At 43.9% G+C, this 23593-nt stretch overlaps 1 protein-coding gene across 2 annotated transcripts; it reads left to right on the top strand.

The window, feature by feature from the left end:
• Positions 1-860: 860 nt before the first annotated feature.
• Positions 861-23593, top strand: WASHC3 (WASH complex subunit 3). 2 transcript variants are annotated; one of them, XM_084809601.1, is made up of 7 exons: positions 861-1003; positions 3178-3276; positions 9518-9583; positions 10266-10397; positions 10515-10625; positions 19086-19150; positions 21212-23593. In XM_084809601.1, exons 1-7 carry the CDS (start codon positions 953-955, stop codon positions 21294-21296), a joined length of 609 nt encoding a protein of 202 aa, XP_084665727.1. In that variant the 5' UTR covers positions 861-952; the 3' UTR covers positions 21297-23593. The 2 variants fall into 2 exon arrangements, with proteins under 2 accessions (XP_084665727.1, XP_084665729.1); XM_084809603.1 differs by having other exon boundaries at positions 10518-10625; positions 21212-23410.

Raw genomic sequence — 23593 nt, 5'->3', positions numbered from 1 at the left:
TCAGTTCTTTTCCAACCTCTGCTGAAAGGGCAGGGGAAAAGAGTTGAGATTGTTATTATTTAATCAATTTATATACTGCTTACCATATCAAAAGATACCTTTTTTGATATGGTATTTTACATATTTATGATCACTTCTCATCCAATAACCTTTTCCTTCAAAATAAAAGCAGCATTGTTAAGCACACTTTTTTTAAAAATAGGTGGTAGGGTGGCCATATGGATGATATTCTGGAGGTGACGTTGACCTTGGGGGAGCTGGGGGTGGCGACGGCGGACAGGAAGCTCTGGTGTGGGCTGGTCCATGAAGTCACGAAGAGTCGGAAGCGACTGACCGAATAAACAACAAGGGTGGCCATATGTCCTTCTTTACAGAGAGCAGCCCTCTATTTGAAGGGCTGCCAGAGAAAGGTCATCTATTTTGAAAGCATCCTCTATTTGAAGGGCTGTCCCGTCCAAGTCTGGTAAAAAGATAAGGAGCCCTCAGAAGGAAGAGCTGGGCCTTGAAATTGCCCATCAGCTGCACCTGGACAGCAGACTGAGCAAGGCACACAGGTCGACTGGTCACAGCCTCCTACGGTGAAATATATTGTATTTCTCTTTAAATTATAACTGTTTCTAAATTTGCACATATAAATTAGCATATGCGAATGGGTGCGCTCCCCCCCGCTTTCTTTTTTTGACGATTCATAAGTGGCCACCCTCAAGAAAGCGTCCTGAAGTCTTCCCGATGTCTGAACTACAGTCCCCATGATACAACGCGGTCCGGCGGGCGAGAGCTTCCGGTCTTTTGCCGCAGCGCCTCTTTGCCGTGAGAGGGCGGGGCTAAGGGGGTTGGAATCGCTTCCGGGGAGAAAGGTCGCGATGGACGGGTGGCGAGAGGTTGCCGGGGGTCGCTAGGCTAGTCCCGTTGCTAGTCCTCTTCTCTCGGACCCTGTGGGTGGCCGCCAGGGATGGACGAGGACGGGTTGCCCCTCGTAGGCTCGGGCATCGACCTGACCAAGGTATAAGCAGCTTCAGGTTCCTGGCCTCCTTCCCGACGTTACGTCCTTAAGCCGCTGCCCGTCGCCCGCCTTCCAACTCGGGCGGGGTGGAGGAAGAGGAGAGCGAATGAGGAAGTGGCTTCTGTAGGGTCCCCTTGAGCAGCTCTTGAGGGGAAGCTGCCCCACGCCTTGCCTTCTAACGCATTTGAGCTCTGTTAGACTGAACCTGGGTTCCATTCTGCCCTCGCAGAGCTCCTGGAACGTTGACAGGCAGAAATTCAACAGGTGAAGTCTCACCACCACCACCACCTCTGTAAATAGGTGGCAGCCCTGGGCGAAGTTTCGCCTGTCGTATCTTTCAGCCTCAGTACAGAAAGCCTGCTAGGGAAAGGGGGAAGGAAAAGAGGACTGCCTTGTGTAGAGGCTGAGGGTTGGAAGGAGGCCAGTTGGAAGGTGTTTTGTTTTGTGGTGGTGCCTTCGCGTGAATCTAGGAAGTAGTTTAGGACTGCGGCCTATACACACTTACCTCGCTGAACTTAATGGGGCTTACTTCTGTGTAGACACACATGATTACATGTGTGATCACATGTAATCTGTGTAGACACACATGATTACATGTGTAATCATTCAAACTGCTCACTGCCTTCACCATTGATCTTTGATGGGAGCCACTTGCATGTAAAATGATTTACTAAAGGCCTTTTTTATTTAAGCTCAAAAAGTCTTCTACACCAAACATGTACTATGTCCCTTTAAAAGCCAGTTAAAGGCGCAATCCTGTCTATGCATGTTTAGACAGAAGAAAACCCTACATTCCTCAGCCAGCCATGCTGGGAGTTGTAGGACTTTTTTCTGTCCAAATATCCATAGGATTACGCCCTAACTGACTTAAACCTAACAGGCACTGACCACAGACCATTTAATCCACCCTGAATAAACAGGTCTTGAAGGCTTCCAAAACAACCTGTAGAAAGAGTGTTTCGGTGTCATTTTTCATCAAGCATGCCTCTGAGTTGGTTGCTTGTTCTTCCTGTCTTTATTTTTCTCCACCCTTAAGATTGCTCCCATTTCCTACATTATGTCTGTAAACTACACTGACCTTTGTTTAAGATTATTGTGGCTAAGGAGCCAATATTTTTGGAAAACCTAATCCTAATCCTACCAGTCCTTCCTGCACTGTAGTCAAACCATTAATTTTGTTTGTTTTTGCTCTGGCCCAGGTTCACTTGTAAATGAATTTGTTCTGGAACAGCCTGATAAAAGTTTGGTAACCAGTCTGGAATACCAGAAGTGCTTCAGTTCCAATTCACATGGGAAAACTGAAATAGTAGCATTACAGTGCTGATTTGAAAAATAGCTCAGGGCTGGTTAATGGGTCTGTGGAACAACATGAGTTGAATTTCCCAGAGGATTTTTACTTGATGGTTGGCTGCAGTGTAAATATCTGATTCCCTAAATCCCTAAATCAAACTAGGCTCTGGGAAACCTAGAAAGAGCGGGCGTGGTGTACTTAGCATCAGACTAGGACAACCCTGGTTCAAATCCCCACTCAGCTATGAAGCTCAGTGTTGTGGTGAGGATAAAATGGGTGGGGGGGAGGGGGGATGTATGCCATCATGAGCTTCTTGGAGGAAGTGTAGGATAAAAATGTAACAAATGTAATGGGGTTCCTTGGAGTCTCATTAAGAATTCTTCAATGAGATCAGCAATGCCCAATAAGTTTCCTTGAAACATCTGCCAGTCGTCCCTTGCAGTACAGCAGCACTCTTAGATGAACCTATTTGCACCCTAAAACGTACCCTGCAATCTTCCATAGCAGGTACACAAGCAGTGGTTCCTTGGCAACCAAGTCAATGGCCCAAGGGTTCCTTGAAGGTAAAAACCTTCAAAATCACTATCCTAAGAGAAGAGCCATGCAGATAGATGTGCCCAAATCCTGTGGATGACTGCAGGTAAGAGAGTAAAGATAGTAAGGCTAAATTCAATGCATGCTGAGACAATAAAAAGTGCTATAACTCCTAGTATGGCTGGCTGAAAAATCCTGGGAGTTGTAGGACTTTTTTTTTTGGTCTAAATATGCATGGGATTGTGCCCTAAATGTCACAGGCAGAGGAGCAGGGAGAAGCATTTGGAGGTTATACTGAATCAGTCTTGCTATTGTATTTTTGGATATGTTTGTGTTTTGTGCAATGCAGGTTCCAGCCATCCAGCAGAAGAGAACGGTGGCATTTCTAAACCAATTTGTGGTTCACACAGTTCAATTCCTTAACCGTTTTTCTACTGTTTGTGAAGAGGTAGGTATATATTGGGCTAAAGCCACCATTACTCAGTCAGACTTCTGCTTGCACAACAGGGGTTTCTCTTCCCTTCCTCAGATCTGCAGCCCCCCAAATCTGTAGGAGTAGATATGGAGGATACGGGGGAGTAGAGGGGGAGGCAGAATTCAATCCACCAGTCATGTCCATTCTCCTGGTGGAAGGACACAATTGGATACAATCCATTGTGCTATATTGCAGCCATGCCTCTGGGTGTGTTGTACTTGCTATGGACAGAATTTGCATTGCCTGCTGGTAGTTTGCAATATGTTTCACTATGTGATGGAACTTCAGGAAAGAGTCCCAAACTCATTCCCTTTGCAAGATGCTCTTAAAATACATTAATGCCTGCACAAGGGCAAGTAATCAGCATCTAGCGGGGTTTTAGTCATGTAATGCAAATGAATACAGAAGTTAGTTTCATGAATCTGAACAAATACGGGGCTTTCTCAGTGCTAATTTCCTGCCTGCCATGAACACAGGTCAATGAACAAGCAGAGGGAGGTCCATTCAGTGAACTGGCAGCTGTCCCTGAAATCACAGCTGTACTTTTTCTCCCCCCGAGCCTCTTCCTTCAATGGTTCACACTCACCTTTTTCCACAGAGTTTCACAGGTTCAGTGGCTGTTCCACTTTCAAGAGCTGTTAACAAAGAATCCCCGCCTGCATGTACATGGGCTCCTTTGGCTTTTGAGGGTCGGCCATGATGCAATAGATAGCATCAGGCGTGAACATATGAGGCCCACATTCAAATCAGAAACACTGGAAGCTGCCTCATACCAGGTCAGACTCCTTGCCCATCAAGCCCGGTAATGTCTGTGCTGACTCTTAGCCACTCTCAGGGGCCCTTCCCAATACCTACCACCTGACCCTCCTGAGTGGAGGTGCCAGGGATTGAAGGTGGGACCTTCTGCCAGCAAGGCATGTGCTCGTGGTCCCTCTGTATGCCCAGCTGTGAAGCTCACTGGAGGGCTACAATAAAATCGCTGACCCTATTTATCTCTGATTTGTTCTTATTTTTTGATGCCACCTTTCTGCACCAAGTATCCAAGTTGGTTAAGGACATAATAAAAAATTAGAGCAGGGTACCAACATTGTTTAAAAAATCAGCTACGACAGAACCACCAAGATCAGTGAACAGAGAAACAGCTTAAAAAGCAACCTCAGGAAAAGCCCATTGGGAAAGGGTAGATTTTTGCTGCTCGTCGGGCCAGGTGGAATTCCTTCAGCAGGGTATGGCAGCTGTCTTGGCACCACCCCAGACAAAGCCTGTCCCCCATGGCATCCGGCATGCTTCAGATGGCAGGGGAACATGGAGCGGGGCCATCATAGATCAGGTGGTCAAAGGTCAGGCAGACTCAGGTAAGTGGTGACACTTCTTTAGATCTTCTGATCCCAAGCCTCATAGGGCAGTTGGAGTAGTAGTGCAAAAAGGATAGTAAAGTATTCTGTATGCTGAGAAATGCCCTAGAAATACAGATAGATAAAAACCAGTTCCCATCATTCCAACTTGGTGTGTGCGACCAAGAAATTGAATTTTGTGATGGTTTATTATTAATAAGTATTTTTTTATCCTGCTCAGCCAAAAAGCCTCCCGGAGTGGCTCACGTGCAATATGTAAAACAAGACAGTCCCTGCCTGCAGGCTTACAATCTAAAATGACATGACACACAAGGAAAAGGGGACGGAAAGGGAAGAGAGAGAGAAAAGTAGTTTTTTAGCAGGGCTGGTGTGATAGCCCCTCTTAACCCCATCTCCTTCTGTACAGCCTCCTAGCTTGATTCTCAGTAGTTGGGTTCCTGAGGGTTCCTTGGGATACAAACCAGGTTTAGCATTTCCCTTTCCTTTGCTTGCCAGTCATTCCTATGGGGAAAGGAAAGGAGCACCCTTGAGGGGAAACTGTTGCAAGTGAGGACAAATCTTAACCCCCTCTTGGCGCTGTGTGTCTTGGCTAACACTGATGGGGGAGGGGTCCTTCAGGGAATGGGGCATATATCTCTGTGCAGAAGTCCTTGCAATATGTAAGCCCTCCTTCTTCACATCCTATGTAACATTATTTATTTGTTTATCTTTATTTTATAGATGTATACCCTGCCCTTCAATTAAAAAAAATATTTCCAGGCTGCCTCTTACCCAGACTTATCAACATGCAAAGATCACCAATAAAAATCACAACAGGATAAAAATAGCAAGTATAAATAGTAACATAAAAACCAGACTCAGTGGGGATTAAAAGTTGTTAAGTCTGGGAAAATTAAAAGGTAATTATCTGGTGCTGAAAAGGCATCAAAGTAGGTGCCAGCTGAGCTCCCTGGGGAGAACAGCCCATAAGCCACCACTGAGAAGATCCTATTCCCAATTGCCACCTGCTTGCTCTTGTGTGGCAGGGGAGCAGCCTGCAGGGGGCCTCTGAAGATGTACGGACAGACTTGTGTAGCGATGGTTCCTTTGTTATTTGGGGAAGGGCCATAGCTCAGACTTTACATGCAGAAGGTCCCAGGGTAGGGGTGGGCAGTTTGTGGCCCTCCAGTTGTTCTGGCCTACACCTCCCATCATCCCTTGCCGTTGGCTATGCTGGCTAGAGCTGAAGGGAGTTGTAGGCCAAAACATCTGGAGGGCCACAGGTTGCCCACTACTGCACTACTGTATACAGACATAGCAGATTCCGTTAATAGAGAGTAGCAGACCTGCTTCCCAGATATCATCATGTATAAAAGCCAGTTCCTGGGTTCCATCCATCTCTTTGTCATATGTTAACATGACCAAGAAATGGAGGCCAGGGTATGGCCAAGATGTCTGGCAGGCCACAAGTTGCCCACCCCTGTGGTAGGACAAGGAAAGACTCCTGTTTGAAACCCTGGAGTGCTGCTGCCAGTCAGTGTAGACCAGGGACAGGGAAACTTCATCCTTGAGGGATCTACTTTATGTGTGTTTTTTATTTGAACTTCAAAATCCACCAGCCAGAGCCAGATGTGAAATGGTGGCTCAGGGAGCCTTCTGCACACTTAGAATTAAGGACAAGGGTGCCTCTGAGCACATGCTCAGCCCAGGAATTAGTTTTCTGTACAAGAACTGAGCTCACCATCTTTTCACACACAAAGATTCACACCTGGTTTCCTCCCAAGCTTTCTTCATCAGAGCAGTCTAATTAACTTTGAGTTGTTGCTGTTATTCAACCATTGGGAGTCCAAAACTCTTGCTGATATACTGCAAATCACCCCAAGATTTACCAGGACATCCCAGTCTACCTACCCCTGTTGTAGGCAATACTGAGCTAGATGGACCAATAGTCTGACTCTTTATAAGGCTGCATCTTAATTAATAACAGTGTGCAATCATAGAATAGTAGGGTTGGAAGGGGCCTATAAGACCATTGAGTAGGGTTGGAAGGGGCCTATAAGACCATTGAGTAGGGTTGGAAGGGGCCTATAAGACCATTGAGTAGGGTTGGAAGGGGCCTATAAGACCATTGAGTAGGGTTGGAAGGGGCCTATAAGACCATTGAGTAGGGTTGGAAGGGGCCTATAAGACCATTGAGTAGGGTTGGAAGGGGCCTATAAGACCATTGAGTAGGGTTGGAAGGGGCCTATAAGACCATTGAGTAGGGTTGGAAGGGGCCTATAAGACCATTGAGTAGGGTTGGAAGGGGCCTATAAGACCATTGAGTAGGGTTGGAAGGGGCCTATAAGACCATTGAGTAGGGTTGGAAGGGGCCTATAAGACCATTGAGTAGGGTTGGAAGGGGCCTATAAGACCATTGAGTAGGGTTGGAAGGGGCCTATAAGACCATCGAGTTCAACCCCCTGCTCAGTGCAGGAATCCAAGTCAGAGCATCCCTGACAGATGGCTGTCCAGCGTTGTCTTGAATGCCTCCAGTGTGGGAGAGCCCACCACCTCCCTAGGTAAATTCATATGCCACTCCCTAGAAGCCTATTAGCATTGCTTAATAGCATTAATTTGATTAATTAACCATATCTTGACTAATGGTTTAAAGTCACTCCCCAACTAATCTGTGTGTCTAGCAACATTCTGAGACTCCTGAAGGGCTGACCGCCATGAGTAATCTCCTCCTTTCCTTCACTAATAATTAAAGAGTGGCTTTTCTTTCCCATTTTCTATCTAAAAGTAACAAGGTTTCATTTCCATGATACAGCCACAAGCAAGGGAAGCTAACAGTTTTGGGTTGAAGGGATGTCATTGTTGGTTAACAATCTGGATACTGGTGGGGTTTGAACTTGTTTGTGTTTGGGAAGGCATTTTGTTTCTTGACATGTCTCACCATGATGGGTAACATTGCATAATTCCAAATTTCAGAAGCAAGGAAGAAAAAATATTGAAAACTTGCCCTGGTCCACTCTGGCTAGTAAGAATATCCTCACAGCTACCAGACAAACAAGTTTTTGTAGACTGGTTCTTGTTTTGGTTTTAGGCCTCAAATGACCAATGTAGGTATGTGAAGGCAAGTAATACATATTTCTGTGGTCCAATAGCCTTTGTGGCTTATTTGCAATAGTGTATTTAAATTTTAAGTCCTATCACATGGCCACCTTCCTTCATGGGCCTCAGAAAAGCACCATCATTGAGGTTTTCCAGTATATAAATGGTCTCAAATAAACTTAATAGTTCTTTTTTTTAAAAAAAATCCAATTTCTTGACAACCCTAAATGCCTATGTGTGATCATTTTTAAAAAATGACATCCATTCTGAAGGGCAAAGAGATTTCCATAAAGAACGATTATGGAGACCAAAAATACTTTAAAAAAAAAAACGCCCCATCAACATCTGTCCCTTTCCCCCCTATTATGTTAGCTGAAAGGCATGTTTCTCAGTGTGTTAAAGTTTTTGGCTGTATGAGCCTGGCAAAAATGTATTACTGTGCCAGAAAGCAGCGAGAATGCTACAGGTCTGCCAGCCAATACGCTAGCCAAGGCTGGTTGCATATGGCAACAATTAGCTGAAGCTGCTGTATCAGTTCTGATGGTTTTTAGCTTTCAGCAAATAAGTTTGCATTTTAAGATAAATCTTACATGATGTTTGATTGTGAGATATACCTGGAGCATTATGCCATTTCGGTTGATGTTTTATCAAATTATTTCCATCTCTTTCTTTCAAACCTGATTAGTATTGGTGGGCAGGACAAAAGGTGCAAGGCCAAAACCCAGAAATGCCAGCATATTTTTGCTTAAACCTTTTCCTACAAGTAACTAAGCTTTAGGAGAGGCATTTCAACCTTTTTGAATTGGGAAAAACTGCACAAAAGCCAGGAAAGCACCAGACAATTGGTGGTTGGGGGAAAGGGGTGGGCACAGGAGCAGGGGGTGTGGCCTTCTGGGGCACACCAGAGGGCCAGTTTAGGCTCCCAGACCTGAGGTTCCACACCCCTGCTTTAGTTGGTAGATTAGTGATAATAATAGCTAAGGACACATTTGTCTTGGGAGCAGGTGGTAGTCTGATGCTATTTTGGTTGGTGGTGGCATGTCATGTGATTGTAATAGGCTGAAAGATAACTTGCTTGGGATGGGGAGGAGGCTGTAATATGAAGGTTAGTTTAAATGTAATAGATGAATTGCCCTATTGGCATCTGTTTCACACACGTTCATCCTACATGTTCTTGCAGTCAAGCTCTCTGAATCAAATTGCAGCAGGGTTTAGCATGTGGCTGTTCAAGATGCCCAGTTTTTAGCCTCTGCCCGTTCCAGAGTTTTAAGGTTTAATTTCTACAATATTACTGTCTTTGTGCATCTATTCATACCATTATCTAATAATTTGAAAGAAATTCTCAGTCTCAGGCTTGTACATAGATATTTTCCTGATTTGCCTGCGGCAAGAAGGAATTGCTTTCTCACAAAAGTTGGCTTTTTTTTTTTCTTTTTAGGCCACAAGTGGCAAACCTGAGTAATTTGAGGCGAATAAGCTATTAAACATTTTTGTGAGCTAATAACTATTTACGAGGCTTCTCTGCGGTATGGGTACCAATTCCTGTAGCAATGAACTTCACAGCCCAATGCTGTAATCAGTGATAGATCATGCGGTATTTCAGGCCATCTGTGTAACAAGGCTTACGGTATCATTCTGTGATGTGCTGCATGTTATTCTCCAAAGGACTGAGGTAATAAGCATGCTTTTGTTGGGGGAGGGGGGATTTGCTTGGCAGGAAGGGCGTAGGAGAGAATTGACAATGAGTAAAGTATGGAATAATATTTCACTTCCTTCTTTCCCAGAAATTGTCAGCACTTTCCCTCCGTATTCAGCAAATTGAAACTACGCTCAATATTCTGGATGCAAAGGTTTGTGGGTCATATGTCCCTTCTCGTTACTGGTAGTCTTGAGTGTACTTAAGGTCTTGCCTATATAATTCATAAAGTACAATTTTCATCAGAGCTACAATTTGACTCCAGGCAGAAATGAGTATATTTTTTCAGAATGACGGAATGTAAGCGAAAACAGATGGGAAATGGGATATCTGTGATTGGGGCAAAGAGGAGGTGAAGTAGTTGAGTGCAGGCAAGGGCTGAGTGACAATCACTTTGTTAACGTAACTGTACATTCTGAGGCGTTGCTGAAAGAAAAATGTGTACTGGATGCTGAGTAAGCAGCTAAAAGTTAGCGCTGGCTCTACCACTAGGCAGAGTGAGGTAAATGCCTCAGGCAGCAATGGCAACCCTCCAGCCATCCCTCCTGAGGCCCTTGGCCATTCCCCTATCTTGAAGGACGGAGCTGTCTGTGATACACAGCTTGCCCTTCACCCCCCAAACTAGCTTGCTGCCCTCAGGTGTGGTGGAGGATTTTATCCCACTACAAGTGCTGAAGTAAGATTCAACTGCCAGTCTAGTCAGCTTCTGTATGTGGAATGGAGGGGTGCGCCATCTTACCTGCCTCAAGCAGCAAAATGTCTTGGGCCAGCCCTGCTAAAAGTTCAGTATTCTCACTGCTAAAGTGTTGTCTTCTGTGCTTGTTCTCCATTTTCAGTTATCTTCTATACCTGGGCTAGAAGATGTCAAGTTTGAAGTATCCAGTAGCAGCATCAACAGTGTTATGAATGGCCCTGTCTCACAAGCCTCCACAGATCCACAGTCAACAAATGTATCACCTCATTCAGAGGTAAATATTAGTCTGGAATTGATGCTTCTTCACTAGCATTTTTTTGTGTTAGCTTTTCTAAAACACACAATGCCTGCACATGTTTAAAGATTGACCGAGAATGTTTTCTGTGTACAGCAGGGCAGCGTACATGAGCTGGGGCAACAGAAGACTGAAGGAGCCCCAGAAAATGTCACCACTGTAGCGAAGGATCCACGTTATGCCAGATATCTCAAAATGGTTCAAGTGGTAAGCTAATTTTGTTCATCAAGCTTCATCAGAAACGCCAGTGTGTTCTGTAGCAAAACTGTCTTCAGAGGCAGCTCTGACTGTCCCCTTCAACGTCCTGTTATCCAATCCCATAACATTTGATCATCTCCCTCTTCTAAAATAACGTGCAACTGTTAGATTTCCTACACAGTTTTCCACTTGCATGTATGTTGAATTTGATAGTATTGTGGTTGCTGCTGACAAGTCGTTCAGATGCCTATTTCTCACTATATCTAGACACCGCCTCCCCTCCACAACAAACTGTTCTAAAGTGCAATGATTTACCATATCTAGAAATGTCCTATATTCATCATGTTCTGAATGTGCATTTACTCCTTTAAGGACTATTCCAGTCACCTGTAATTAATGGCTGTGCAGCTCTGAGCTGCCCTGTTTAATGTGACACACATCTTTGGGACTTTCTGTGCTTGATGGGTCCATGCCACAGTTGATGGAAACAGTATTCATTTATGGCGAGCCCCTTGGAAATCGGTTTTGTTCCTTTTGCTTTAGATTGTTTCCTGTATGTATATGCTGACCACAGATGTCCTGCCAAATCAGTTGCATTGCTTATATTGCACCACATGTGATGGGCTTCCTCTCTGAACGCATGTTTGCAAATGATCTCCTTGAAAAACAGGCTGGCTTGGAGAGAACCAAGAATTGCCTTCTACCCCGATGGTGAAATTGATGCAGAATATGAGCAGGAGCTGAAATTAAAGAAAAAATCTGTGTCCAGGCAATCCAAATTCTTAGATTTGGGTTTAGATAACCTGAATTCCGCAACCTGTATAAATGATCTAAATTGAATAAATTTGCACATCTTCTCTTATTCTGCAAAATTTATTTTGCATATTCTTCAGGGGCAAGAAGCTATGTAGCTTCTGTGCACTGACGTTCTACCCCAACCACTCTTATTTAGTCACCCCAGTTGACTTCTGAGATCTTAGCAAGCATTGCTTGTGCACTTTCACTTTCTTCATAACCGTGAGGGCTAGGAGCTTGTTTTGTGGTGTGTATGTATGTATGTATTTAAATGAAAGCTGAGATTTGTAACTGGCTTCTGCAACACTACACTGTATGGGTTTTCAGTCGTCCCACAGAATCGCAGCATTTGCATGGCCCTGAATAAGAGAAACAAATGAGACTTCTCTTTCAGAGGGTGGGTGGGCTGTCCTATGTTTCCAGTGTGTAAGTACCACTGCAGGTAGCAATATGGACACAATTGTATTATGGGCTGTTTCAGGAATAATAAACATTTGCAAGAAAGGGCAAGAATATGCCATTCATGTTGTTCCTGGAAATACAAGGCAAAGGCATTCTGAATCTCTGTGGATTAAAGACGGCAGGAGAGAATGGCTTAGTATAAGAGTCCAAAGCCATTTTGGCTGCTTATTCCACCAAGATGTTTGGTGGGGCCAGGAGGAGGCATATGCCCATATTTTCCTTTGCTGGAGAATAAAGTGGAAATAAGTCTTCACACTTTTTCCTAAGAGGTGCCTTTTGCCTTCGCACCATGGAAGTTGGTCTTATTTTTAACCAGCGATTGGCATGTCTTCTCTTTGGACCAGAGTGTGCAACCTTCCTGAAATTAAAATGGAACTAGCAGCTTAATTGGCTTGCTTGAGTCAGGCTTCAGTACAAAGCATTCAAATTCAGGGTGGTTGGTAGCATATCCCAACAGGCCCCTTTGTTGGCACAGACATTTTCCTGTGAATCTGGAGTGGGTGTACTGGCATTGTATGGCACTCGATAATTACTGCTGGACTTGGAAAGATTGATGTGGCTGAAAAGAGAATGCTCTCTTGATGTGGCTGACAGTTTTCTATAATGCATATAGATCTGTTTGTGGAATGCCCATTTCATGGGAGCCGTCTTTGAACTCAATTAGAGCTTCCTCTTTCAGTGATTGGATTGTTGGGAGCCACAGCTTGCTCCTTTTTGTACACACTACTTTTAAGGTGATGGACAATATTAACCACATGCGTCGGTCCATGGCAGCCTTTCACAACCTGGTGCCATTGACCGTGCTGGCTGGGATTATGAGAGTTGTGGAGGGCACCAGCTCGAGGAAGGCTAGTCTATGGGTTATGTTCTTCTATACGTGCCCCCTGTAGCAAAAGAAAGGTACAACTATAGTTTCGGAGGAGAACATGGACTGTCTGAGCAGTGCCATGCTTGCATGTGTTTGCTGCAGATGCTTCAATCCAGTCAGAATTCCAAGGCACATGTACATGAGTGTTTAAGGATGCCAGCTGCTGTTCACACTCTGTATTTACTACAAGAAGCACAGTTGTATCTAAGGTAAATGCAGTTACTGCATAAAGAGTGGAGCCTCTCTGACCTTTTCCAAATGTAACAAAAGATGTGGAGAAAGCAGACGTGCGTGATGTGATTTGAATTTCTCCTTTAGGTGTGGAAATTGTTTTATAGTAGGTCAGACTGCTTGTCCATCTAGCCTGGTATTGTGTACTCTGACTGGCAGAGGCCTTTCACATCATCTCCTACCTGATCCTTTTGTAGCTAGAGATGCCAGGGATGGAACCTTCTGCATACAGGGCACATGCTCTGTCACTGAGCTATGGCCCCTCTTGTTCTCTGCTTCTCTACTAATGTCAACAATAGGATTTGTGGGTCTTCCTCTCAGTGCGACTCACATGTCTTCAGGATGTCATTCCACTTGAGTCTTTTATTTAATTTTTAGATTTGCTTTTTGAAACTACAGAAGAACCGGGGAAACCAACAATGTGACTTACTCTCACTTCTTCTTTCCCTGCTTCTTCGCAATATTTGAACCAGTTCTCTTTTTAAAGTTGAGGCTGCTAGCCATCATGACTGTCATGCTAATGATAAGTGTGCTGCTTTCCCTGTCTCACCCCCATTGTATCTTATATATAGGGAGCACTGTGCAGAGGTTCTAGAAGATCAGACTTAAACAACATGAAACAATGTATTTCTTCAAATGCAACAGAACTGCATGGCCACAATCCAAGATGGTGTCAGGCTTAGTTCAGCCTCTTCATTTCAAGTGCGCCTAACTCTGTGTTGGAGTGTAGCCTGCGTAGCAGGGGTGGGCAATTTCTGGCCCTCCAGATGTTTTGGCCTACAACTTCCTAGCCAGCATAGTCAGTGGCGAGGGATCGCAAGTTGCTCACTGCTGCTGTATAGCATAGACCGAGGGATCTTGATGTAAGGTTTAGGGCAGATTTCTCCACCCCACCTCACTGAACATGTGTTCAGGTTTATAGTATACAGATTGGGAGCTGCAATTTGGCCACTAAGGGGATGAATATATGCTGACCTGATAGCCAAGGAATTAGACAGCCCCCACTATAAAGTCTGAAGCAATATTCACAATGGCAAAAATCCATGGGAAGCAAATTGCTTCAGTGGGTGTGACGGGTTCAAATGTTTGGTGCAAACCTCAATAACTGAAGAGCGTATAAACCAAAGAGCCATCTGTAGCAGTAACCAAGCCAGCACTGAGCCTTAAGACAGATAAGCTTTCTGTTTTAAATTGGGAGGGAACGCTGTGACTCTCCAGTTAAAGGTGGGTCTGGAAGTAAATTATCTTCCGTTTGGGACAACTTCACCTATTTCACAAAACCATAAACTCACCATTTATATTCCCCTAGGAAATGATCTTAAATTCTTCTTGCATTACATATGTGATACAACCCATGTTTTTTATTTGACTATAAATCTTTTTACTGTCATATGTGTGATAGATAAAAGTTTTTTGGCAAGTAAAAATCTCTACTGTATCAAAGCATAGGTATGTAGGTGTGGGTTTCATCTTATCCATTTCTTGCTTCATATTTCCCATGACACTTTCTGGGGTTGAAGCCTAAATGGGAAACTTTTTAGGGTTTGTTTGTTTTTTAAAGCCTTGCAGTTGTTGAAAGTTCTAAAATGGGAAGAAAATACTTACCAAACTAGAATCAGTCCCACCTGGAAGTTGTGCACTCCTGATCCTACAAGCTCAATAAGTTTTTTTATTTAATAAGTTACTCTGCTGCCACTGTACTTAGGGCTTAGCTGAACATTGTGCTGAAACTGATTGATGGTCAAGTGCCCTTTTGAATATTCAAGTGACTTTTTCAAATTGTGTTCTTTCTGGCATTCATTAGAAGCTTCTTTGATGAGATCTGTTGAGGCAGACAAGTTTCCCTGAAAGACATCCTTTCCACCATTACTGGTGTTTCCCTGTAGTATAGAACTGCAAGAGATTTTGGAGTGTATTGTAGGACACAGTCTGAGTATGTGTGGGGCAATGAGGAGGCCAAGAAGGCTCGCTCAGCACCACTATGAACCGTGCACACCTTAAAACGTACTCTGACATCTTTTGCAGTAGTTGAACCAATGTGGAAAGAGGACACAAACTATGAAAACAACCGGATTTTACACCATGTGGTGTCAAAGCTTCCCTGCTTTGCTTACAGGTTGTGGGCAGTAATCCAGATGATACAAGCAGTAATGTAAATTACATTGCACTAGCGCAGGGGTGGGCAGCCTTGGGAGATCCAGGGGCCATTTTTGCGGTCTGTGGGCTGCGTGTTGCTTACCCCTGTGCTAGCATAAGGGACCTCTAGTGCAACCCCAACACCATCAGCTGGTGCTACAGGATTCCCTGGGAATCCCATCATGCCAGCTAAGCCTATTAACATTGTGCTAGAGGTCCCTTATGCTAGCACAACATAATTTATGTTAGCACTCGTGTCAACTTGGATACTGCTCTGTGAAAGCTACTTGTTTCTCTCCACGTCATTGTTAAACCCTGTGGTTCCATAAGGAGCTTGAACAGTGTTCTTTATCAGAAACTAGGGACATAGATGTGACAGAGCAACTTTGAGGTTATTGCTTCAGTGCAAGCACGACATGAAAACAAATCCTTGCTTGGGTGGTCCAACATATCGCCACCTGTGTGAGGCTGCAATCATCTGCCCATCTTCAGTCCTGAAACATGGAACTGTTGGGTTGAGTCCACCAAAGAATGGCATGTGTGTTTGCTTGCTCACACCACCCCAGTTCAAGAAATCCCAATATCTGGATGAGCAGGATAAGTAGAAAGTTCCCAGTTTGGTACTGATGCAAAGGATCGTTCATATGTGCACAATTAAACATGCTTAATTATTTGATTTTGTAGACATCCCTATTTGACCAAGCCAAAATACATTTGTTGTATGTGTGTGTGTTTCTCTAGTGGAAAAAGTGATGCTGACTTCACTCCCAGATGAATACATCTGTCTTCCTGCTCACTTACAAGATAGCATAATTTGGGATATAATCCAGCCAGCATACACTTCAGTGGCGAATTCTGAAACAGCAAACTTCCCAAAACTGAAAGCTTTATCTAAGTGTGCGTCTGTACTACAGTCTTGTGGGGCTTTTTCTAGTTCCGGGGCTTAGAAGTGATTCTGTTCCAAGGCTAAATGTTGTCTGCTGATTCTTCAGTTAGAATATTTTCTTCATATTTGTAATTAATTTTCCTATTGTAAGATACAAGGAGTTTGGATATCAAGCCCACCCCTTCCCCAAATCTAGCCTTTGTACATTTTCCATATGGCATGTGGTGCATCCCAGTCATTAAAAAGTCTGCATGACTCCCAGTAATGGCATCTCTGTAGAGCCCCACTATTAAACCGCTGAGTTTAATTGTTTGTATTGGAGATAGCCAGTTTCATATTAGGGGGAAAATGCCCGAAATACAGATGCACACAGGAAAATATTAATCACACAATTAGCGTGGCAATTGCTCTGCCAGCCTTGACCGCGCTCTCCACTTTCCTCAGTGACGCTAGTACTGACACGCTTCTCTGAAACACCAGTCATGGCTCCCTTCTCCTTTTTAAAGGCTTCTACTTACCTTGGCCAAAATACATTTGTTCCATGCCAAAACCAACCACACACTACTGTTCGCTTAGATGTTGAGGCCTCTCACGTCTTTTTCAGACCTCCAATAGACCTTGGAAGTCAGAATTTGGACATATTTCTTTTCCTTTTGACCTTCTGCATCAATGATGGCAAAGCAACAAATTCTCCTTGAGCCTCGGCAGCAGAAACGCAGGAGCAGATTCTCTTGGAACCTCTCTAGTGGAGAGTTTGGACTTCCCATTGCTCTTGGGTATCTTTACAGGAAAATCTGAAGGGAGGATGTTTGAGTCTTGGAGGGAGAATAGTCTACAAAGAGTGGGAGAGCTTGCAATGAAAGAGCATTTTCTCATCTATATACATATAGCTGCCTGAGCCCACCATTCTGAACAGTCCTCATTAAAATGTGGATCTTGTGCTGCTAGAATTCAGACGAATCTTTGAGTTATGCCTCCTGTTGTTACCAAGAAACCATCATGGGAGCTGAAGGAGAGTGGCTTATCAAAACACCACATGCATGCAGTTACCTGCTGCAAGATTAATTGAGCTAAATTACTAAGAATAGTTCACAAAGATACATGCATCAGTTTAACTGATGGAGTCTGCCCTAGCAAAGTAGGGCTGGGGAGACAATCTAGGTGTGTTCTTGATTCCCAAAGATTCAGACAAACACGACCACACAGGCTTGCTAAGCTAACAGCTTACTTACGACCTTGGTAGCAGGTGGGTCACCAGCCCCAAATGTTCTCCCAAGGACAGCAAGAAACCAATATAGGTATAGGAAAGAGTGGTTTCCTATCCTGTCTTCAAATGTGAGTGGGTTCTAGTTAGGCTGTTAGGGCACATAGGAGGCTATGATATGGCACCACCTCTATGTGTTATGATTTGGGGATTTTGATACCGGAGCATTTTCTCATGTCATACAGATCTTGCCCACTGTCGCGCTGGTCCCACTTCTTCCACAGCTTCTACTGTGCTGTCCCAGAGAGAGAATGTAATTCTGCTTCATAAGATAGCTCCTTTGCACCCTAATGGCTGAGGCCTAGTCTCAGATACTACAAGCAGACTGATCATGGAGTAAGTGTTTGTTTGTTATAGGTATATCCTAGGAAATAAATGTCATGATGCCACTCAATACCAGTTGCTGGGGAACACAAGTAAGAAGGTGCTATTGCACTCATATCCTGGGGGCTTCCCACTGGGGCATCTGGTTGGCCACTGTGGGGACAGAATGCTGGACTAGATAGGCCTTTGGTCTGATCCAACACAGTTCTTATGTTCTCATGAATGTCTAAATGGTCTAGGACCTGATTGCTTTCATGCATATACAAGTCCTGTTTTCTCCATCTCATCTGGTAAAAGAAAGGCCATACATGCAGATCTGGACTTTGATCTACCGTTGACCTATTTTCACGGTGTCAACTTCTTATTTTCTTGGCTGCGTTCGCTTCTTGTTTTCTTTGGCTCTACGGCTGTGATCATCTTGCCAAGCCCCAACTGCTTTTACAATGATAACTTGACTTTGGCCCACATTGAGTGCCAGATCTAGGTAGTGCCTGGAAAGCAGTGCTGAGTGGCTTGCATCTATTTCACGGGGTGGGGGTGGGGGAGTGGAGGGAAAGATTCTCATAGGCGTGTGTCAAGGTTCCACTTATGACCTGGACCCGCTGAGCAACACCTTAAGGATTTCTTGCCTCCTCAAAAGTCCCACTTTCTTTTAAACTCCCCCTTCCCAATAACACAGGGTTTAGGCTATCGATGTGGGGTGACTAACACTCTAGACACTTGGGGTTTAACCACAACAGTTTCCTGGAAAACCTAAAGCTAGCAAATCACAACTAAAGGTATTTACACAATAGAGCTGAGTGATACAAAAGGCACTGAAAGAAAATAAAATTTGCAAAACATAAGTTCCTTTACCCTAGCTGTCCTTAGACTTTTCTAGGCTCTTCCTTCCGGCTCACTCTTCAGACTGCTCTCACTTAGGGCTCGGGCTGACTCTCTGCTCTTATTGGTCCTCTCACTCCCTTTATATACCCTCCTCCCTCAAAACCGAAAGTACTACTTCAAACCTGAAGAAATGAAACTTAGGTGGAGAAATGACACTGTCACTTAACTCGAGAAATGAAACTACACCTCTCATGGTTACCCCCTCCCAACAGAGAAATCCAGGCCTCTAAGCCTGACCATTTTTCCCTTTGCTTCTGTAGCCCTCAAAGCTTCACAGGCATGACAGGCTCCTAAGAGGGCATGTACAACAGCTGCCTTATCTAGGCATTTGGGCTTTTTTAATGTTAAAAAGGGGTATTCTAGATGCAGGCTCTGAACTACACCAGAATTACTCAAAAATGTAACTTGCTTTTTCAGTAACTCCTCTCTCCGCTGCTGCTGCAGAGAAAAAAATATTTTCAGTCACCCTAATGCTGTTCCATCAATAAAATAAGTTTCTCAGTTCAGAGCTTTTCCCTTGTTTTATTGCTTTGTTCAATAAAACACTGGGATTTTGCTAGAGCTGTCTTAATCAGCACTATTCAGGGCTTTTAACAGTTGTTTTCTCCTTCTCTACAGGGTGTTCCTATAATGGCAATAAGAAACAAAATGCTTTCTGAAGGATTAAACCCGGATCTTCTTGAGTAAGCAAAATTGTCTGCTTAGCTCGATTACTATGTGGATAGAGACTTGATAGAGACGGCACTTGCAGTGGGGGAGGAAAGTGTGTATCTTGGTCATTTGGAAGCTGCAGAGAAATGTAATCTGAAAAACCTTGCAATGTTGAAAGAGCAATTAAGGTCTACCTGTTATAGGTGTTGGGGAAGTATGATATCATAGGGCCCTTCCAGGTGAAGATTTGAGTTGTTTGGAAAAATGTAATGTTCTTTCAGTTTTTGCTGGAAAGCAACAGAGCGCCAGCCTGCAGCCCACCCTCTTCCTTTCCTCTGAAGAATGCTCTGGGCTCACATGGAGCTTAGAGGCATGCTGGGGAGATCTGTTTTGCAGGTGCTAAAGATTAAAAAACAATGTTACATTTCTTTAGAATTAAAAAAATCAGGAGGGGTAGTGGGGCTTGGCAAGCACTAAGAGGGGTGTCTAGGGGGCAGTGTTGTGCCCACAGACACCTCATTGCGGACCCCAGGGATAAGTCATAGTTTCTGATTTTCACAACCCATGGTGGGATAAGCAGAAACTCTAGCAGAAATGTTCTGGGTTAAGATACCAGGATCCTAAATCGGTGTTCTCAAGCTTAATGTAACTGTGTGTCCCTTCTAAGAATACACTCACAAACCTAGAATACTACCTCCTACACACACACACAGTATCCAGCTCCTAGATTGTCCATGTTTTCCCCTAGCTCCTACACATCCTCCTTTCTGCATCACTGATGTTACTGGGTCTGTAGCAGCTAGACTCTCTGCTCTGAGGGCATGGGGCCCTTGTCCTCATTTCAAAAGTCCCCTGCAAGCAATCAGTTCAGACTTCTGGCAAGAGCTATTTGTCGCTCCCCCAGCAGCCCTTTGGGAGGGGGGGAGAGAGAGAGAGAGAATAATAGAATAGTAGGATTGGAAGGGGCCTGTAAGAGAGAGAAGGGCTATTGGAAAGGGAGAGAGATGAAATGGGTTGCCCACTCACTTTTAGCTCTGGCCCTGCCTGCCACTGACTTTGGCCCTGCCCACCACCCACTGCCATTTGACTCCTTGACAGATTACCCTGTCAGTGTGGCTCTCAACAGAAAAAAGGTTCCCCAGCCCTGCCTTACCAGTTGAGAAATGCTCTCCTGGATGATGTATTAATAATACACAGCAGTGGAGCATTCAAGATCTTCACATACATTCTTAGTAACCCTTATATCGGGGAAGGGCAGACCACTTTCCCCTGACCCTCGGATCATTTGTGGGTTTCCTGGCTTTTGTGCTGTTTTTTTCCCCATTCTAAAAGGTTAAAATGCCTCTTCTAAGGCGTAGTTCCTGGCAGTAAGAACTTTAAACTGAAATGTGCTTGTATTTTTGGTATTTTGGCCCCCAGGAGCTTCTCTGAAATTGAATTAGGCCCTTGGGTTGATAGAAGTTCCACACCCCTGCCTTATAGCAACTGTGGATAGTCGCCTGATATTATCTCCACCTTACAGAAGGGCGGTGGGGGATAGAGGCTGAGAATTGTCCTTCCCCAGTGAGCTAAGTCAGGTTTGAAGTAGGGACTGCCGACCTCACCTTCTTAGGGCGCAATCCTATGCATGTTTAGGCAGAGAAAAGGCCTACAACTCCCAGCATTCCCCAGCCAGCAGCTAGTTGGGGAATGCTGGGAGTTGTAGGCCTCTTTGTCTAAACATACATAGGATTGCGCCTTTAGTCACGCAAGTCTTTCTGGATTTTGCATCCAAGGTGAAAGCTCCAAAACTGTTCTTTCTTCTTGGGGGAAGTCAGTCTGGTGCAGTATGTCCTCTATTGTATCTCCAACAATTTGTGTGTACATGCATACAACATGCACACCCAGGCTCCCCCCCTCGCATCTTGGTGGTTGGCTTCATACAGCTGATGATGTACATATTGTCTCTGAAAGCCCATGCCACTTATGTCTCCAAGGTCCCAAAGCTTGCATGCAGCTACTCTTCTGGAAGTACTTAGGGTTTTGACACTCAGCTGTTCTGTCTTCTGGGATTCCAGATGATAGAGTTGTGATTTCTCACCTTTCTCTTTCAGAACACCAGATGCTCCAGTGCCTGCATGGGGTGACGAGGAAAATGCAGAAGGAAGTTCAGACAGTGAATCCTCCTTTAGTGACTAAAAGGGCTGATGTCAGAGTGTTTGTATATATGTGTGTGTGTTTCTCTAAAAGCTCTTTCTAAATTCTCTATAAGTGCTGATGCTCGAAACATAATCAGAAATGTTTTCTAATAGCTTGAGCCATATGAAGTATTCATTAAGAACTTGCTACTTTGCACTGGGATCTTCGCATTGTCTTCCACAGAGTTTTGAATGAAGCCCCAATCAATCCTGAAGTAAGACTATCATGATGTCCTCTTAGTTATGATGCGGTGGCCTTGACGTAAGTAGTAGTAGTTCCAAGGAAATTAAGGGTGTATTGGGGGATGGGGATTTCTTATAAAGTCAGTGTAATCCTGGAACCCAGATCATTCTTCAGATAATACTAAACTCTGTAAATGACCTGTTTCCCACTGGATCCCCCACACACGCACACACCTTCCTTGTAACTGTTCAGAGTTCACCTAATACTGGTATGTTGTTCCCTGTATTGCATTCCTTCACCGTTGAATAAGAATTCGAAGCACTGTCTACCTATATTGGGATAAACACACAAATTCTCTTTGTCCCAGTGATCTAAGAATTGGGGGCATGAGGGTGTGGCAGACCCCATCACGCCCCCAAGACCATTCTCTGCCCCCAAGACCAAGAATGGGGAAAGGAGATTGGTGGTTCTTTGAAATGAGCATGCATCTATTCTGTGGGTGCAAAACACTACACTGCCACTAACCATTTTTCAGAGGGGATCCTGCTCTAGCCGTGTGCTAATCTGTAGGTTGCACAGCAGCAAAATTTTGCATATTTCACTGCTGCTACCCAAGTTGGCATGACATATATGACATTTCAGTAATTTCTGTGGCATTTCTTTTTTAGAACTTTGAATAAATATTACAGTAAACATAAGAGAAAGAAAGCCCAGGTTACTTAGAAGAATAAAACTCTACTGCTGTGAAAGAAACTTACTTTCTTAGAATATTTTTAATGCCATAGCAAAGATTTCTGTTACTTGTGATTTGAAGGGTGGTTACAACCAACCAACCAACCAACCAACCAACCAGGAGTTACCTTGTTTTGAAAGGCAGAGTCAGGAAAGTAGCCACTTACACAGATGGAGGCCTACAATTTCTTTCAAAACATATGAGTTGCCTTATGGAGGGATCTGGTAAGAAAAGTGAACCTGTCTTAATGGGAAAAACACCCTTCTAGATCAAAATACAAAAGTCCCTACTTGTGTTAAAGAATGCATAAACATTCAGAGTTTTTTAAGATTGAGCCCAACACTTCCTGGTGAATTTTGCTGGTGATCTTAAGCTGCCTAAGGACCACTTCGCATGGTAGACTTTGAGTGTTCTTGAAGGGTACACATCTGGGGTGTGTTCACACAAAATAAGCCAGATTTCCAGAGAATCCTGGCTTATTGTTCACAAGCAAGCACTGTCCGATGGAACTCTTGAAACAGGACTCTAGTACTGTTCAACCCCATGTGTATTTGGAAGGGAGCTGCAGTTGGCCGTAGCTTCCCCACATGTGTACACAGGGTAAAACAGATGTGTGTCATGGCCCTTAGATATGTCTTTCAGCTTTTGCTCTGTAATGGACAGTGTGAAGTCTCCAAGCTGACACTAATGTGTTTCCAGACCACCATTTTGAATTTGTTCCACATGTGCTAATTGTATATCATGTGTGCAACAAAAGCCAAGATGGTCACTACACATGAATGTCCAGTTTGAAATTGAGCCCTGAGTGGGTTGGGGGTACATGCTGCTCTTGGTCAGGAGAGTTACAGCTGCAGCTGTGAAGTGGAATCTCCTTCCATTTTTCTGGTTAGGACAAGATATTCCAGGCCATTTGTTCTAGTCCGAAAATGTGACCTATTTCAGAATAGGTCAAGACATTTTGTTTCAAGCAACAAATCCAAAAGTTTAACCTGTGTCTAGGTTTTTATTAACTTGATCTTCAGCAAAATGCAACTAGTATTAACAAAGCCTGTTTGTCAGCAGTAAATAACTTAAAATGATTAAATACTTGTTAACATGCTGCCTAACATCATATATATTGTGTACTATAGCACTTGAGACGTGATCCTGTATATTTGAAGAGCACGCATCTATAATTAAAATTATGTTTTATAAGTCAAACTTGTGTGTCTTTGTGTTACATATAGATGCAAATCTTGGTTGTTGATTAATTTTATTTGGAACAAATGAGCAAAGTGCTCAGGGAGATCACACTTTAATTTTCAATGTTTTGTTCATTTGTTTGTTTATTTTAAAAAGTATCGCCCAATTTTCTACTAAGACTGACATTTTAAGATGGCTT

Source organism: Heloderma suspectum, chromosome 7, assembly GCF_057233095.1.
Source record: "Heloderma suspectum isolate Gila_16-S chromosome 7, 16-S_ref, whole genome shotgun sequence".
Taxonomy (NCBI): Eukaryota; Metazoa; Chordata; class Lepidosauria; order Squamata; family Helodermatidae; genus Heloderma; species Heloderma suspectum.
This window is presented reverse-complemented; position numbering and strand designations above follow the sequence as displayed.

Coding starts and splice junctions, on each gene's coding strand:
- WASHC3 (XM_084809601.1), top strand. CDS start 953: ATGGACGAGGACGGGTTGCCCCTCGTAGGCTCGGGCATCGACCTGACC. Junction 1,004..3,177: donor CGGGCATCGACCTGACCAAG/GTATAAGCAGCT, acceptor TGTGCAATGCAG/GTTCCAGCCATCCAGCAGAA. Junction 10,398..10,514: donor ATGTATCACCTCATTCAGAG/GTAAATATTAGT, acceptor TTCTGTGTACAG/CAGGGCAGCGTACATGAGCT.